The sequence below is a fragment of the Filicampus tigris genome, chromosome 4, assembly GCF_054856515.1.
Source record: "Filicampus tigris isolate MCC_2025a chromosome 4, RoL_Ftig_1.0, whole genome shotgun sequence".
NCBI classification, from domain to species: domain Eukaryota; kingdom Metazoa; phylum Chordata; class Actinopteri; order Syngnathiformes; family Syngnathidae; genus Filicampus; species Filicampus tigris.
Window position 1 is genome coordinate 28,975,636 of NC_141220.1, and position 13,822 is coordinate 28,989,457.

Consider the following 13,822-nt stretch of genomic DNA (forward strand, 5'->3'; position numbering starts at 1 on the left):
CCGCCGGAGTCCGTCTGTCTTTGCCACCCACACCCACGTGCCACGTGCCTCCAAAAGTGCAAACGCTCACATCTCTCACGCGCAAGTGCATGAATTCCATATTCTCCCCAAGGTATTGGCCCATTGCCACGTGTGTGCCCAATAAACAAACGAGAGGCTACACAAATACAATGTTTTCTAATTCACAAAACAATAAAAGCATGCAGGGGCAAAGTTGCTGTCAGTTGGTGTAAAAAAATGTAGCCAATGGCTTATATTTATTTCACTAACTTATGTTTTCACCACTCTTATGTTCCGGAATATCTTATACATGAGACACAACTCAGTCTGGATTCTTAAAAGGATCAATTCATAATAATGTACGACTGGTAATGGATATTATTGAATACAATAATCTTATTGAGGATGAGGGATTCCTTCTATTTTTGGACTTTTACAAAGCCTTAGATTCGGTGGAGCATTCATTCCTCCTAGCTGTGCTTGAATGATTCGGTTTTGGCATTAAGTTTAGAACGATTGAAAGTCTTTATCAGAATATAAACAGTCTCCTTACATCAACTCCTAGTTTCAAAATAAATGTAGGAATCCCCCAGGGCTGTCCAATATCACCATATTTGTTTATTCTAGTCGCACAGATGCTAGCCGTATACAGAAAAACGTGTGTTGACGTTAAAAAACTAAATAGGAACTGAAGTAGTGATCAGCCAACTGGCTGATGACTCAACACTTTTTCTTAAAGATCCTTATCAAATACCCATAGCTATAGAAAAAAAACATTTCTCTTTAGTGTCAGGGCTAATTCTAAATCTTCAGAAATGTGAACTTTTGGCTCTACATGACACACAATTAGAAAATATTCATAACATTCCAGTAAAATCTAATAAAATACCTAGGTGTTTATCTAACAAAGAATAAGAAGCAGATCCAGACTCTGTTTTATTAAGTCCCAACTTGATTTATGGCTGCAGCGAGATTTATCGATCGTAGGCCGAATCGATTTAACCAAGTAGAAAGTTTGTCAAGATGCACTACTCCCAAGCAATTCCAAATAAACGGATCAAATCTATCAACCAAATTAATTTCAACTTTATTTGGCGAAATAAACCATATTACATGAAAAAAAGGTCACCTGGTTAAAGAAATAAGTGAAGCGGGCCTAAAGGCAATCGATTTTGACTGCCTCAATGGAACCTTGAAAAGAAATTGGCTTCAATCATGGATTATTAATAGACTCCTCCAGGCATCGCATCCCTAACTATATATTTAAAAAAGGAGGCTTAGTTTCTTGCTTTCTGGCTGCTGTACGTAGACTTTTGTACGGCAAAATCGATTTTATATTGGAATAATGTAGAAAAACTGAAGCGCGCTTCAAACTCTTTAGATGCACGTTCAATGTCTTGGGGTTTTTTTTACCTTTGAATTTGCAAAATTTCCCAAAATATTTTTTTCCTCTTTTCATAAGCCGTTGTGTGTCGATTTTTGGTTTTCCTTTTAAAAGAATGCGTGTGGTACAAATGAAGCGCTGTGAATCCAGGTTTTCTCGGCTTTTAGAATTTTGAGATGAAAAAATGAATTCCATCCATTTGGAAAGAAAATAAGAAACAAAAGCAAAACTTTTCTTGGTTTTATTTCTTCCATGTGAGGCTACAGCCGGCAGGAGTGCATAGAGATCCAAAACTTGCATATAATTCCAGTGGCTAGCATGCTAATGACAGCTAACTAGCATGCAGTGACATAAATACTAGCAAGGTCGCCATAGTAACAATTCAAGAGAAACTGGACATATTGTGGAACCTCTGGAGTGTCTTGTCATGTTGTTGTTGCTATCGCGTTAGCCTCAACGCTACAAGGTGGTGCTACAAGGACACAAACATAGAAACGCTAACAGGCTAAATGAGATGCCACTACAGCTACTCATCATCATCATCATCATCATCATCATCATCTTCACCGTGAGTCCAGCTCAGGTCCGCAGAGGAGACGAACTACCAATCAACAGCGATGGCTGTCAATCAACAATCAAATACAAGACGACAACTAAAAGCGCTACATTAGCGGCGGCTACAAAAATGTCCATCGGGGAACGTTCATCCACCGCATTTACATCACTTGGAACGTTCAGGGAATGACAAAAAGATATTTTTGTTTCACAAGACCACGTTTAAGTCAACGCCCAGGTAGCGTTGAGGTTTCGGGGAAAGGAAAAAAAAAGTCATATTTTGGGTAAAAAACATTTTTTTCATAGCCTTTCCTAAACTTTGAATTTGCAGAAAGCGACAAAAATCTCCATCCTTACACCCCAAAAAGTTCTATTTTTCGCAAAAAAAAGGTTGTAATCCATGAGGAAAAAAGGACATTTTCAAGAATATTCGCTTTTGAGAAACCACTGTGGTTGTTGTGTAACAGACGCTAATAAATTAATAAATTAAAACGTGAAGTCATGTAAGAAAAAAAACCTGAAAGCATGAAGTCGTATTTTTCAGAAAAATTGTCGTTTTTCCCCCTTGAAACTTAAGTTCTATTTAAAAAAAAAAAAAAAAAAAAGCATATTTTTGGGGAAAAAATCCTCCAGAAAACAACTTGCAATTGGTCAAGACGTCTTTTATAATAAAAAATTTAAAAAAAAAAAAAAAAAAAAAAAAAGGGTTTCAGGAAAAAACAACCAAACTCATATACACAAACAACGTAAAAATATTTGGAGCAAAAAGTGAAATTTTAACAAAAAAGTCAAACTTGCACGAATGCAGTCAAATTTCTTCAATGTTAAAATCATTATTTTTCCATTTAAAAAAAAAGGAAAAATCACCCTTTTTACATATTTTGGGAGAAAAGTATGACTACAAGTTTATTTTTTGGGAAAAGGTTTTTCTGACGTGAGAAAACGTCAAATTATTTGGATGACAAATTATTCCTTTAAAAATAAACTTGTCACAATAATGAAAAAAAATTTCATTCATTTCAGTTTTGGGGGGAAAAAAATCTTCCAAGGATAAAGTGTGAGTTTCTCAAGAAGAAAGTTGTGGTTTTTAAGAATACATTTCCTTTTTTTTTTTTTTTTTTTTTTTTTGCTAACAAGGTCCCAATCGTCTGAGAATCAAGTTGGATCTTTCAACTTCAACCCTATGAAGTAAACGGCGTAGTAAACGGCAACATCCAGCTAGCGTCAGCGTTTACCTTTGGAGGAACCATGGTCAACGTCATGTCTTTTCAAAAAAACGTCAGACCTTTCGGAAAAATTCTCAAATTAACGTAGAAAAACTACGACTAAAACATTGCAATCCTTTGAGAACAAATCATATACCGCAACAATCGTTGTGCAGCAGGCGCAAATAAATAAAAACATTTCAATATGGACAAGACGGGATGGGGGGGGGAAATAAACATCTTTGGAAGAGTCCCAACAAGTCGTAATCAAACCCGACTAGACAGACAAGACTGAGACGAGACTTGATTTGGACATGTCGTTTTAGCAGGACTTTAGACACAAGAGTGAAACCAGACTCTACTCCAAATTCAGGCCCGACTAAAGTTGGGACTTGAGTTGGCCTCATCACTCTCGAGGAGACTCAACTCCCAAGACTTCTAGGCCTCTAATCTTCGATTCAACAGTCAGACCCAACTGAGGTTGGGAGTTGAACTCTATCTAGCAGGACTTTCCAAATCATAGACCCAACTCTATTCCAAAATCAGACTCAACCGAAATTGGATTTATCATTCGGACTGGATTCGACGAGGACCAACTAGAGCCAACGGTCGGACCCAACTCGACTCCTGATTCAGAGCTGACCAAACACGGGACTCAACACTGAGACCTGAGGTGGACTTCTCATTCAGACTAGCGGGACTTTGACGCTTCGATTTAACAGCCCTAGCTCCACTCCAAATTCAGACCCGACTAAAGCTGCAACTCATCAACTAGAAACTATGAGCTGGGTTTGTCATTCAGCTGAACTCACTGACTGACTTTTAACGATTAGAATCGGATCTATCAAGTCCAAATCCAGACCCAACTAAGCCCTCAGACTAGATTCGAGTAGGACTACTCAATATTCAGACCCGACAAAAGCTACTCAACACTGAGCGTGGACTGGAGTTGGTCTTGTCATTCAGTAGGAGTTTGACACGACAGTCAGACCTAACTAACTCTTGTCTAAAGTCAGACCCGACTCAAGTGAGTCAAAACTGATGCCCAACTGTCTGGATGTTACGTGGCTGGCCTTTCGGGTTCTTTGCCCCAACGCTGTCACTTTCCCCTCATGAACTCAACCCGATCAGACCCGCTGAACGCAAGACGACCAAGAGGAAGGGAAGACGGGGCTCGTCCAGGGTCCGAGGCGGCCGGCCGGCCACTCGCTCGGCCTACGCGGAGCAGGCGGGCGCCAGCTCGTCAAACATGGCCGCTTCCTCGATGCCTCGGGCAAACAGTTGGATCAGCTGGCAATGCACTCTGGCAAACAAAAACACACACCGCAAACGTCGATGGCTAATACACGGGCGGGCGCCGGGCAACGGCACATTTCGGCAGGGGGACATATATTGAACTCCTCAAAACGTGTGTTGATTCATCTCAGAACTTGTTTTCTCATGTCAGTTTTACGTACTGAAACTTTTGGCGGGTTTTTAGCATGAAATTGGCAAACACAGACGGCGGGCACGATAGTCGTGATAATTCTCTCATTAAAAAGTCAGTATCTTTTGAGAATGGGTTTAAACATTTTTTAAAAATTGTTTAAACTAGGGATGCCCAACTTGGGTTTGAATATTTGAAGCAACCCATGAACTACAAGCGGGTTTTGTGCGAAGCTGCGGTCGCTGCATGTCACCTGACGTCGATGGCCGTGTGCGGGAGGATCTCGCCGTCGCAGTTCCAGCTGCTGAAGGCGGGCGCGCAGCCGCAGGCCGGGTGGTCTCGGCAGATCTTTCCGAAGATCTGCCGCTTCCCGTCCAGCAGGTCCAGTTCCAGCTCCGAGTCACTGCCGCAGTGGCGCGGCGTGAAGCGGAAGCGCCGCACGCGGTGCACCTCCACGAAGGACAGGTCGAACTGCGGGACGTGAGGACGGACTAGGGGTGAGTATTGGCAAGGATGTTGCGATACGATACGTATCACGATACGATATCACGAAGTTCTACCCGGGTTCCGTATTTTTCCGGACTATACGTCGCTCCAGCCATAAAATGCATAATAAAGGGGAAAAAACATATATAAGTCGCACTGGAGCGACTTATATACGAGATGAATTGTGGATGATTGTAGGTTGTTGACTCAAGATATTAAATCGCTATCGCTAATGCAATCGCTATTCGTTAGCATAGGCTCATCTTGTTCATGTCTATGAAAATACATGTGTATGTAATGCATAGATTGATAGTATTTTCTGTTTCTTGTGCAGTTTCACAATATAAACAGGCAACTTAGCTGCACACCTAGAGTCTGTGGAGTTTGTTTGTGAATGATTAGCTGTTTGGATAAACTGGCTTCCTCCACTAGCAAGGGTTTTAATTACTTGTTTAATAAAACATTAGACTTTAACCGTTTAAATTCTTCATGCATTTTAATAGCTTTTAGGATGTATCTTATGTTTCTTTATGTTGGTTACAATAACATGTGAAATGATATAGAAGTAATTGTCATGGCTTGTTAGTGCTGACTTGCTGTATTTATGATATTTTGTCTCCCTCTCTGCAGTGGGAGGCAAAATATAAGTCACAAGTCAGCACTAACAATCCGTAACAGTAATGTGTTAATAATTTCACACATAAGTCGCTCCAGAGTATTAGTCGCATCCCCGGCCAAACTATAAGAAAAAAAAAACTGTCACTTATAGTCCGGAAAATACGGTAATATCAAAATGACATATAGAGAAGATGAGAAATGAAGTTGCTGTATATGTTCAGCAGAAGAGTCAAAACTATTTGCTTCAAAACATCCTATTTTTTATTTGTGCTTTTGTACATTTTCTCTGGAAAAAAAAAAGAAAACACTGCCATCATTAAATCGAGATTAGAAGCTGAAAAATCGATATTATATTTGGCGGCCGAAAATCGCAATATATTGGCAAATCGATTTTTTTCCACAACCCTAGGAACGTGACGCCGGCGACCGGATTGGGTCCTCACCTGGTCGTCCTTGCTGGTGTGGCGCAGGAGGTGCCTGAGGAAGTTGAAGCGAGAGCACTTGCGCACCAGGATGAGGTCGGCGGTACCGTCGGCCAGGTGAGCGGCGGGCGACAAGCCTTTGGGGCTGCGGGGGCACGCGCAACTCATGCTGGCTGCGTTGATGGCCAGGAACTTGCCGCGGATCGTCCGCCAGCCGCCCTCGCCATTTTCTGCATCGGAATCACACGTTTGTTGGGCTGTTAGAATTTGGTGCGGTGTGCCACAGAGGTCTGTCCACGTTCCTCTTCTCATTTTACCTGTTTAAGCGATACATTTTTCCTGCCCAAATTTTTTTTGTCTTAAAACAGCTTTATATTTTTTAGCAAAACATTTTTTTCCCTTCAAAAAAATTCTTTTTTTTTCCTTCCAAAAATCGTTTCTTTGCGAAATAGTTTTTTCTTCATAACCCTGTTTTTTTCCAAACATATTTTTAACAAAATAAATTTTATTACTTATATATAAAATATTAGAGATAGACCGATATGTTTTTTTTCAGCGCCGTTACCCATACTGATTATTAGTAGTCAAGGCGGCCGATAACCGATATTTGGAGCCTATATTCATTTTTCGTAAAATAGACAATGTTGGCATCAAAATCAAAGTAGTCGACAGTAAATGAAGCTCTCCAAAATTTCAAAATGACAGAAAATTTAACATTCACGTCGTTGGTTTGATTTCAACAGTTTTAAATTGATTTATTATCGGCCATCAGATGTTTTAAAAAGGCAGATTCCGGTGTTTGTCAAAACACAGAATATCGGCTGATAATCGGTCTATCCCTATCAAATATTTTCCCTACCCAAGTACAGCCCAGCCCCACCTCCCCCCGCCCCTATATTTTGCGGATTTTGTTTTTAGAATGTATTTTGAGAGACTGTACAACATGTAGACAATGTGTTAGCTACCGCTGTCTTCCTTTGGGTCCGCCCGGTACACGCTGGCTCTCTCCAACAAGACTTTCTTGTTGTCCTGACAAACCGAGCAACTGCAAAAGAAAACCAAAACATTTTTGTTCATTTCATGACGGTCCCAGCACAACTTGTTGAAACCCTAAAGCAGGGGTCTTCAATCCTGTTCCCCCGAGGGCCGGTGTCCTGCCTGTTTTCCTGGATCTCTCCCTGCTGCAACACACACCTGATTCAAATAATCAGGATCGCTAGCCAGCTTCTGCAGACCTTTGGTGAATATCTGTAGCAGGGAGAGACGGAAAACAGGCAGGACACCGGCCCTGGAGGAACAGGATCGAAGACTCCTGTCCTAAAGCCAATAGCTTAATTTCAAACCTTAACCGAAGACAGGTTTGATGCCCTACGTTGAAACGCTAACCTTTATTTAAAAGGTTTCCTACTGTCTTGAAAGCCTACTCTGGACACGGGCGAACCCCGGGGTTTGCCACACGCGCCACGAGTCCTCACCAAGGTTGTCGTAAACGGGAAAGAAGGAAATAACGAAAACTAAAATTTAAAAAACATTTTCGTTTACGAAATCTAATAAAAACAAAAATGTTTTGGGAAAAAACGATAACCGTTGTCCGCTCACAAGGCCAACTAAAACGAACGATAATCGTAGCGAAAATATCATTCGTTTTCCTCTTTGTAAGCTTTTGTGATCATTTCAAATGTAAAACATGGCGCTGCCGGTTGTACGACAGTTGTACAGCCGTACGGGCACTTTGACGTCTGAAGGTCTGATGGGTGTAAAACAAAAATCAAATGAAAGTGGCGAAATCTTTTTGCTCGTTTTTATGAACGAATCTATTCTAAAAACTAATGAAGACTAACTCCATTAGAAATAAAGAGTCAAAAGGAAATAAAAAGTCAACTAAAATGAAAAGTGCCAAACTATAATAAGCCTGGTCCTCACCCGGATCGACACCTGGACGCGTCCCTGGGCTCTCCCACGCCGGCGCCGGCCGGCAGGTAGGACACGGTGCCCTCGTAGTGATGGTGCGTGAGGAACATCTTGAGGCCCGCCAGGTCGTACCTGGCGGGGCCCATCCAGCGCTTCCTCTCGCTGTCCGTCAGCACGTCGCCGTAGAAGCCGTAGCCCAGCAGCGACACCGAGTAGCGCAGGAAGGTGTCGTCGTGGTGCACCGAGCACACGTCCATCGGCTGACTGTCGCCTGGCAAGTTCATTCGCTCGTTACTTAGTCAGATGACTATCAAATTTGTGTTTCTCCTGCTGGGCACGTGGTGCCTGACTGACCCACGATGATGTGCAGGGCAGAGGTCACGGGGTCGTTGGTGCCCACTGTGGCAAAGCAGATACAATCTGTGGAACCTGAAGAACAGAAACAACCAAAGAGAAAGGAAATCAAAAAGGATCACTCAACTACAACGGGCACAACCGACTAACTGACCAACTACAGTGACTAAAACCAACTTGCTCGTTAACCACCTCACTGACAACCGAACAAAGCAAGAACCTACTTCAAGTTCATACCCATGTAAACAACCAACATACTATACAACTAATAACCGACCACCCAACAAAATAACTAACTATCAAACTAACCAACGAGCAACTGAACTTACTAACCAACTGTTTGTCTGACAGCTGAACAACTAAACAAACACAACCCTACCTACTGAACAAAATGTCAAACCAACTAGTAAACTGAACACACAATAGCTAACCAACAAGCAAACTAACTGACCAACTAATAAAGGGCCTGTCTGGCTGAATGAATGACTACCAAACCAGAAACCAATCAACAAGCCAAATTACTAACTAACGAGTATACAACCTGATCTAGTTAGTCAGAAAAAGGGTCTGTCTGTCAGACTGACTGGTTGGCTGACTAACTAACCAACCAAAATCCTATTCACCTACCTCACTAACCAACATACTAATTGATGAACAAGCTATCATACCCACAAAATAAAGTAATTGCCATACTAACATGCAATCACTAATCAACAAGCAAACCAACAAACAAAATCTGTCTGGTTAACTCACTAGCTAAAAACATATCGAATCTGAGACAACAAAGTATCAACCTACATACTCGCATATTAACCTACTAACCGATGTAAACTAACATAACCAAAAGAGACAATAAGTCAAGTTAAGTAACTAAACAAGCAACATATTTGCCAAGTGACTGAGTGACGGCAAAATACGACAAACGACCGAGCTAGCATACTAACAAACCAACGAGCAAACTATCTGACTAACAAACTGTCCGTATAGCCGAGTAACAACCAAAAACCTGCACCAACATACTAATCAACTAACAACCTACGCACCAAAATAACTATCTACCATAGTAACAAACAATAACTAACCAACAATCAAACTGACTAGCTAGCAAGATGTCTGTGGAGTTAACTGACGAACCAAATTACCCAACAAACTCAACAAGCAACCGACCTACGGTACCTAAAAAAATTAAGCTATCAACCAACTAACCAATGCTAGCTAACAGAACCAAAAGGTGTCTACCAGTCAGTTCAACTTCGTGACTTGCCAACTAGCAGAGGCATCAAAACAGAAGCAAAAAAACTACGTGGCGCGAGCGGCGACCTGCTGGTATGATCCCAATGCGTAGCGAGCAGGCGGCGAGCGCCTGCTCGGGGCTGTTGACGTCCACGCCGCCGTCCCTCTGCGTTCGCCACACCAAGCCGTGCACCATCTCGCTGAACATTCCGTCGCCGCCCACGCACACCACGCTGGCGACGGAAAACACGCACGTTAGCGCTCCCGCGCTAGCGCCCACCGTCGCCTCCCTCATCGGCCGCGTTGCTCTCACCCGTCGTACTTCTTTAGCTCCGCCTCCTCCCTCAGGTGGTCCCGGGCATGGTTGGCGTACTCCGTCACTGTGGTAACGCACATGCGCACACGTCAGACGGGTTTGAAGCACATTCACGCGACAAATTCATGCGCTTATCGTTATTACGTAACGGTTGTGTCTGTATATTTCCCCCATTTCATTTTTCTCCCCCCGTTTTATTTTGCATTTATTTTCTCACGAATGTTCTACTTTTGTATATGTTCACCCCCACTTTCTATCAACTCATTTTTCTTTTCGTTTATTTTTCACAAAACAGTTGACATTTGTTACACTTTTGTTCCCACCAACTCAAAGTCTTTTCAGGAGACCCCACTTCGGATTTGTCTTCCCCCCCCCCACTCACATAACTACCATTTTTGCCTTGTATTTCCCACTTCATATTTACTTCACTAATTTGGTGTCTTTTAATACCACTAATTGTCTTTTTTTTCTCCCCGCGTACTACTTGTGTAATGATAGAGGAAATTTTAAAAACTTTGACGAGTGGCAGGAATCCACGAAGGGCCAATATTTGAGCCAAACTTTGCGGTTTGAGAGGAGTCGAGTGTACGGCCGGCGTACCGATGACCTGCGTGCTGATGCCGGCGAGGGCGAAGAGCGGCGCCACCTTCTGCTGGTAGACGCGCTTAGCCTGACGCTTGCCGCCGTACGGGTTGATGTACACCAGCAGCCGTGTGGGTCTGCTGCCTGCAACAACAACAACAACAATACTCACGACCTACCTGGCAACTATGTATGTGTGTGTTGCGGTACATACTGATGGCCGCCAGCTGCTCTCTGATGGTGCTCACCCAGCGGCGGCACAGCGCCACCTGCAGACACGTGAAGGTGACATCGGCGCACCGCCAGCGGTGCTGCCGACACCTCTCCACGTACGACACTGCAACGCAACACAACGCAAGCCAGAGTATGCTTAGTATTCTTTACCATTTATGGTCATTTTTTTTTCCCCGCAGAAAATGTGCAAAAACAAATAGGATGTTTTGAAGCAAATACTTTTGACTCAATTTGTCCTCCGATCTATATCTTCTGATTAACATATACAGCAACTTCATTGCTCATCTCTACATGTCATTTTGATATTAACTGGGTAGAACGTCACAATATCGCGATATCGTGATCATATCGTATCGTGACCCAAGTATCGTGATAGGTATTGTATTGCAACATCCTTGCCAATGCTGACCCCTAGTCTCGCGGGATAACGTAACTGATCAACAAACATTTGTCGACTAAATATTAGCCTAGTTACCCAACTAGCCAAGCAATATTCTAAAGACAACTACTAGCCAATTTAGTGACTCATACAAAAGCCCGTGCAAACTAAAACCGAGGTTGCACTCTATTTCATTGGACTGCCCTCCCTTTGGTACAGGCAGTTGTCACGTTCATCCTCAGTTGAATCAGATCCGCTGGAAGGCACTTTGTTTCAACACGGATGTGTCGTTATATGGAGTCACAAATATGACAGCGATATATTTCCAAGGGCTCTTTTTCAACAACACGTTTTCTCTACTCTTCGTCATTTGGATTCAAGTGGCTTAGGGGAAGTCAGTCGACAAAGGCAAGTTGCAGGGTGACAAGCGTTCCGAAGCGCTGCACTCCAAAGGTGGGCCTTGCTAAACGGGCGAGACAAATCCAATTTGATGATCTTCGCTATCATGGTTATTAGACGGCCAAGTTTGCTGATGACACCTGTGAAAGAACGCCGGCGCTCTTTGTCTTGTCTCTCTCTGATCTTCTTCCAGCTGCCATCGACTCTGCCGCTCTTCTCCTCCTCTTCCTCTTTGGCCTCCTCCTCCTCCTCTCGCACGCTAATGATCTCCGACACACACACGCTGTGACACACACCTGACAGACGCACACGCACGGAGAAGTCATTAGTGCTAAAAAGGCAGTTATTTCCTGGGGAAAAAATTCATGTGACTACAGCGCGAGGTCCTGACTTCCTTCGTTTCCTGATTGCGGAACAATGTGATGAATGAGAAGGGCCGCGGTGGTGGCATTCACAGAATGAAACCAACATGCTAACTTGTGCCCCACGTCTTTTTCAAGAGAGCCCTGGCCGAGACAGGCAGGCAAGCAGCAAAAAGTTACTGACCAAGTAGAATTTACAAAGCACAACATTTGGGATTAGAACATCTACGAGACGTTGTTCAAACAGCCAACATTTTAAAACGACATGGAAACTGCTTCAATGTCTTTCAATTGACATTAAAAAAACAATTAGCGACACGAGTTCCTTGATGTGAGCGTGATGCTGGAGTCAGCCTAAGCCGCACCAGCAGGCAAACAAACGTTAAAGATTCACAACCGGGTTCGACTATTCCAGCAGTTGTCATGGCGACATGACTCAGGTGCGATCATTAAATCAATAACCGACTGAAGGCGTGAACCTGTCACGAGAGTTAAGCCCTTTTGGAAGTCATAACATCACTAGACTGTTTTTTACTTGTCAGGGCACAGACAAATATAAATGGAATAGTCGCCTCGCCAGCCAATGTTCAGTCACGAAGAGACAAACAAGCAGGCTAATTCAGTTCAGTACGAAAGACGACAAAGAAACGAACGTAGCATATTTCCCGTCAACAATCTGCCATTTTCTTTTCATTCATATTTTTACGAGCAACAGTGATTTTCTTCGGGGTTGATGATGATGGCACGTGGCAAGTTACGTAAGCGGATGCTGTTGAAAACGTGTGTTGTCAAATCAATCTTTTAATAAAACAAAAACAAAATAATCAGGTCGCGTGACATTGACACGCCAACAATTGCGCTCGACTCGTCGTTAGCTCGTCGTCTTTCTTGTGTTTGCCTGCCACGCACGCTCTTCTTCTTCAGTGTGTTCCGAGGGAACAAATGTTGCGACACGATTCGGTTCGGTTCGGCTTGGCCGTTTGGATTCTTACTGGCTCTGAACGGGTGGTACACCGAGCTGGAGGTTTGCCTCTTCCAGGTGAGCAGGGACCGGCACAGGCTCACTTCGTGGCCGACGTTGCGGACGCTCAGCTCGGACAAGAGCAGCAACCTCACCGGCCTCTCCATCGGACCGGCTCCGTTCGTCCTTCAGGCCCGGGGGAAAGGTTAGCTCGGTCGGGCCATGTTGTCTCCGACAGCCCCTCCCACCTCAGCCGGTAAAGGGTGCCCGAAGAAGACCCGAAGAAGAAACGGGAATCGGTCTTAATGGCCACTGAGTAGCGGAACGGGCTCAGGTTGTTTTTTTGTTGTTTTTTTCCCCCCTGAGACAGTGGGTACTTAACGGAAGTGGGAGTGGCCTAATGCTGCATTCAAGTATTGGCGTCATACTCGGAGTTTCATGCTAGTTTACATTTTAAAGACTTTCATTTCACATTAAAGTTTTATTTCGGACTTTTTGTAACCTAATAACTATTTAAATACAATTAAGTATAAATAAAATTACATTTTAAGGTCCACGAGTTTCATTCATCAGTACATATTGAAGTAGTAACACTGCCAAATCTGACGTTGTCCTACAGTATATGAAATCATCTCCACGCCGTTATTTTAACGATGAGCAAGATACAGACCGCGGGCCAGGTGTGGTCTTAATTTAGCGGTTTTCCACAAAATAAAAAAAATAGTTATTTGTTAGGATGTGTGTGTGTGTGGGGGGGCTGTGTGAGCACAGGCGTGCTTGTGGATATACTGTCTGTCTTTGTGTATGTTAGGAGGGAGGGGACGGTTCTTTTTATGTTGTATTTTAAATGTTTTTATTGCAAAGCACTTTGAGTTGCATTTTAATGTATTAAGTGCTATATAAATAAAATTTGATTAATTGGTTAATTATACATACACACACATACAAGAACTACACAATTTAAAACTCATTTGTATTTTTTCTTGAATTTAGAA

At 43.0% G+C, this 13,822-nt stretch overlaps 1 protein-coding gene across 2 annotated transcripts; it reads right to left on the minus strand.

Annotated features, from left to right (window-relative positions):
* Positions 1-1,610: 1,610 nt before the first annotated feature.
* On the minus strand, positions 1,611-13,215 carry LOC147149343 (ceramide kinase-like). 2 transcript variants are annotated; one of them, XR_015086608.1, is made up of 13 exons: positions 12,859-13,215; positions 11,645-11,800; positions 10,707-10,829; positions 10,511-10,636; positions 9,908-9,974; positions 9,682-9,827; positions 8,362-8,436; positions 8,020-8,278; positions 7,062-7,141; positions 6,118-6,326; positions 4,824-5,041; positions 3,175-4,447; positions 1,611-3,105 (listed from the first exon to the last, which is right to left on the minus strand). XR_015086608.1 is itself a non-coding variant. In XM_086029140.1 (12 exons), the coding sequence occupies exons 1-12, from the start codon at positions 12,992-12,994 to the stop codon at positions 4,360-4,362; spliced, it is 1,683 nt and encodes a 560-aa protein (XP_085885266.1). In that variant the 5' UTR covers positions 12,995-13,215; the 3' UTR covers positions 1,611-4,359. The 2 variants fall into 2 exon arrangements, 1 of the variants encoding a protein (XP_085885266.1); XM_086029140.1 differs by having other exon boundaries at positions 1,611-4,447.
* Positions 13,216-13,822: the final 607 nt, after the last annotated feature.

Excerpts from the sequence above, each read along its gene's own strand:
- LOC147149343 (XM_086029140.1), bottom strand. The coding sequence starts at position 12,994 with ATGGAGAGGCCGGTGAGGTTGCTGCTCTTGTCCGAGCTGAGCGTCCGC. Across the intron at positions 8,437-9,681 it reads CATTGGGATCATACCAGCAG|GTTCCACAGATTGTATCTGC; the intron begins GTCGCCGCTCGC and ends TCTGTTCTTCAG. Across the intron at positions 8,279-8,361 it reads TGCCCTGCACATCATCGTGG|GCGACAGTCAGCCGATGGAC; the intron begins GTCAGTCAGGCA and ends TGAACTTGCCAG.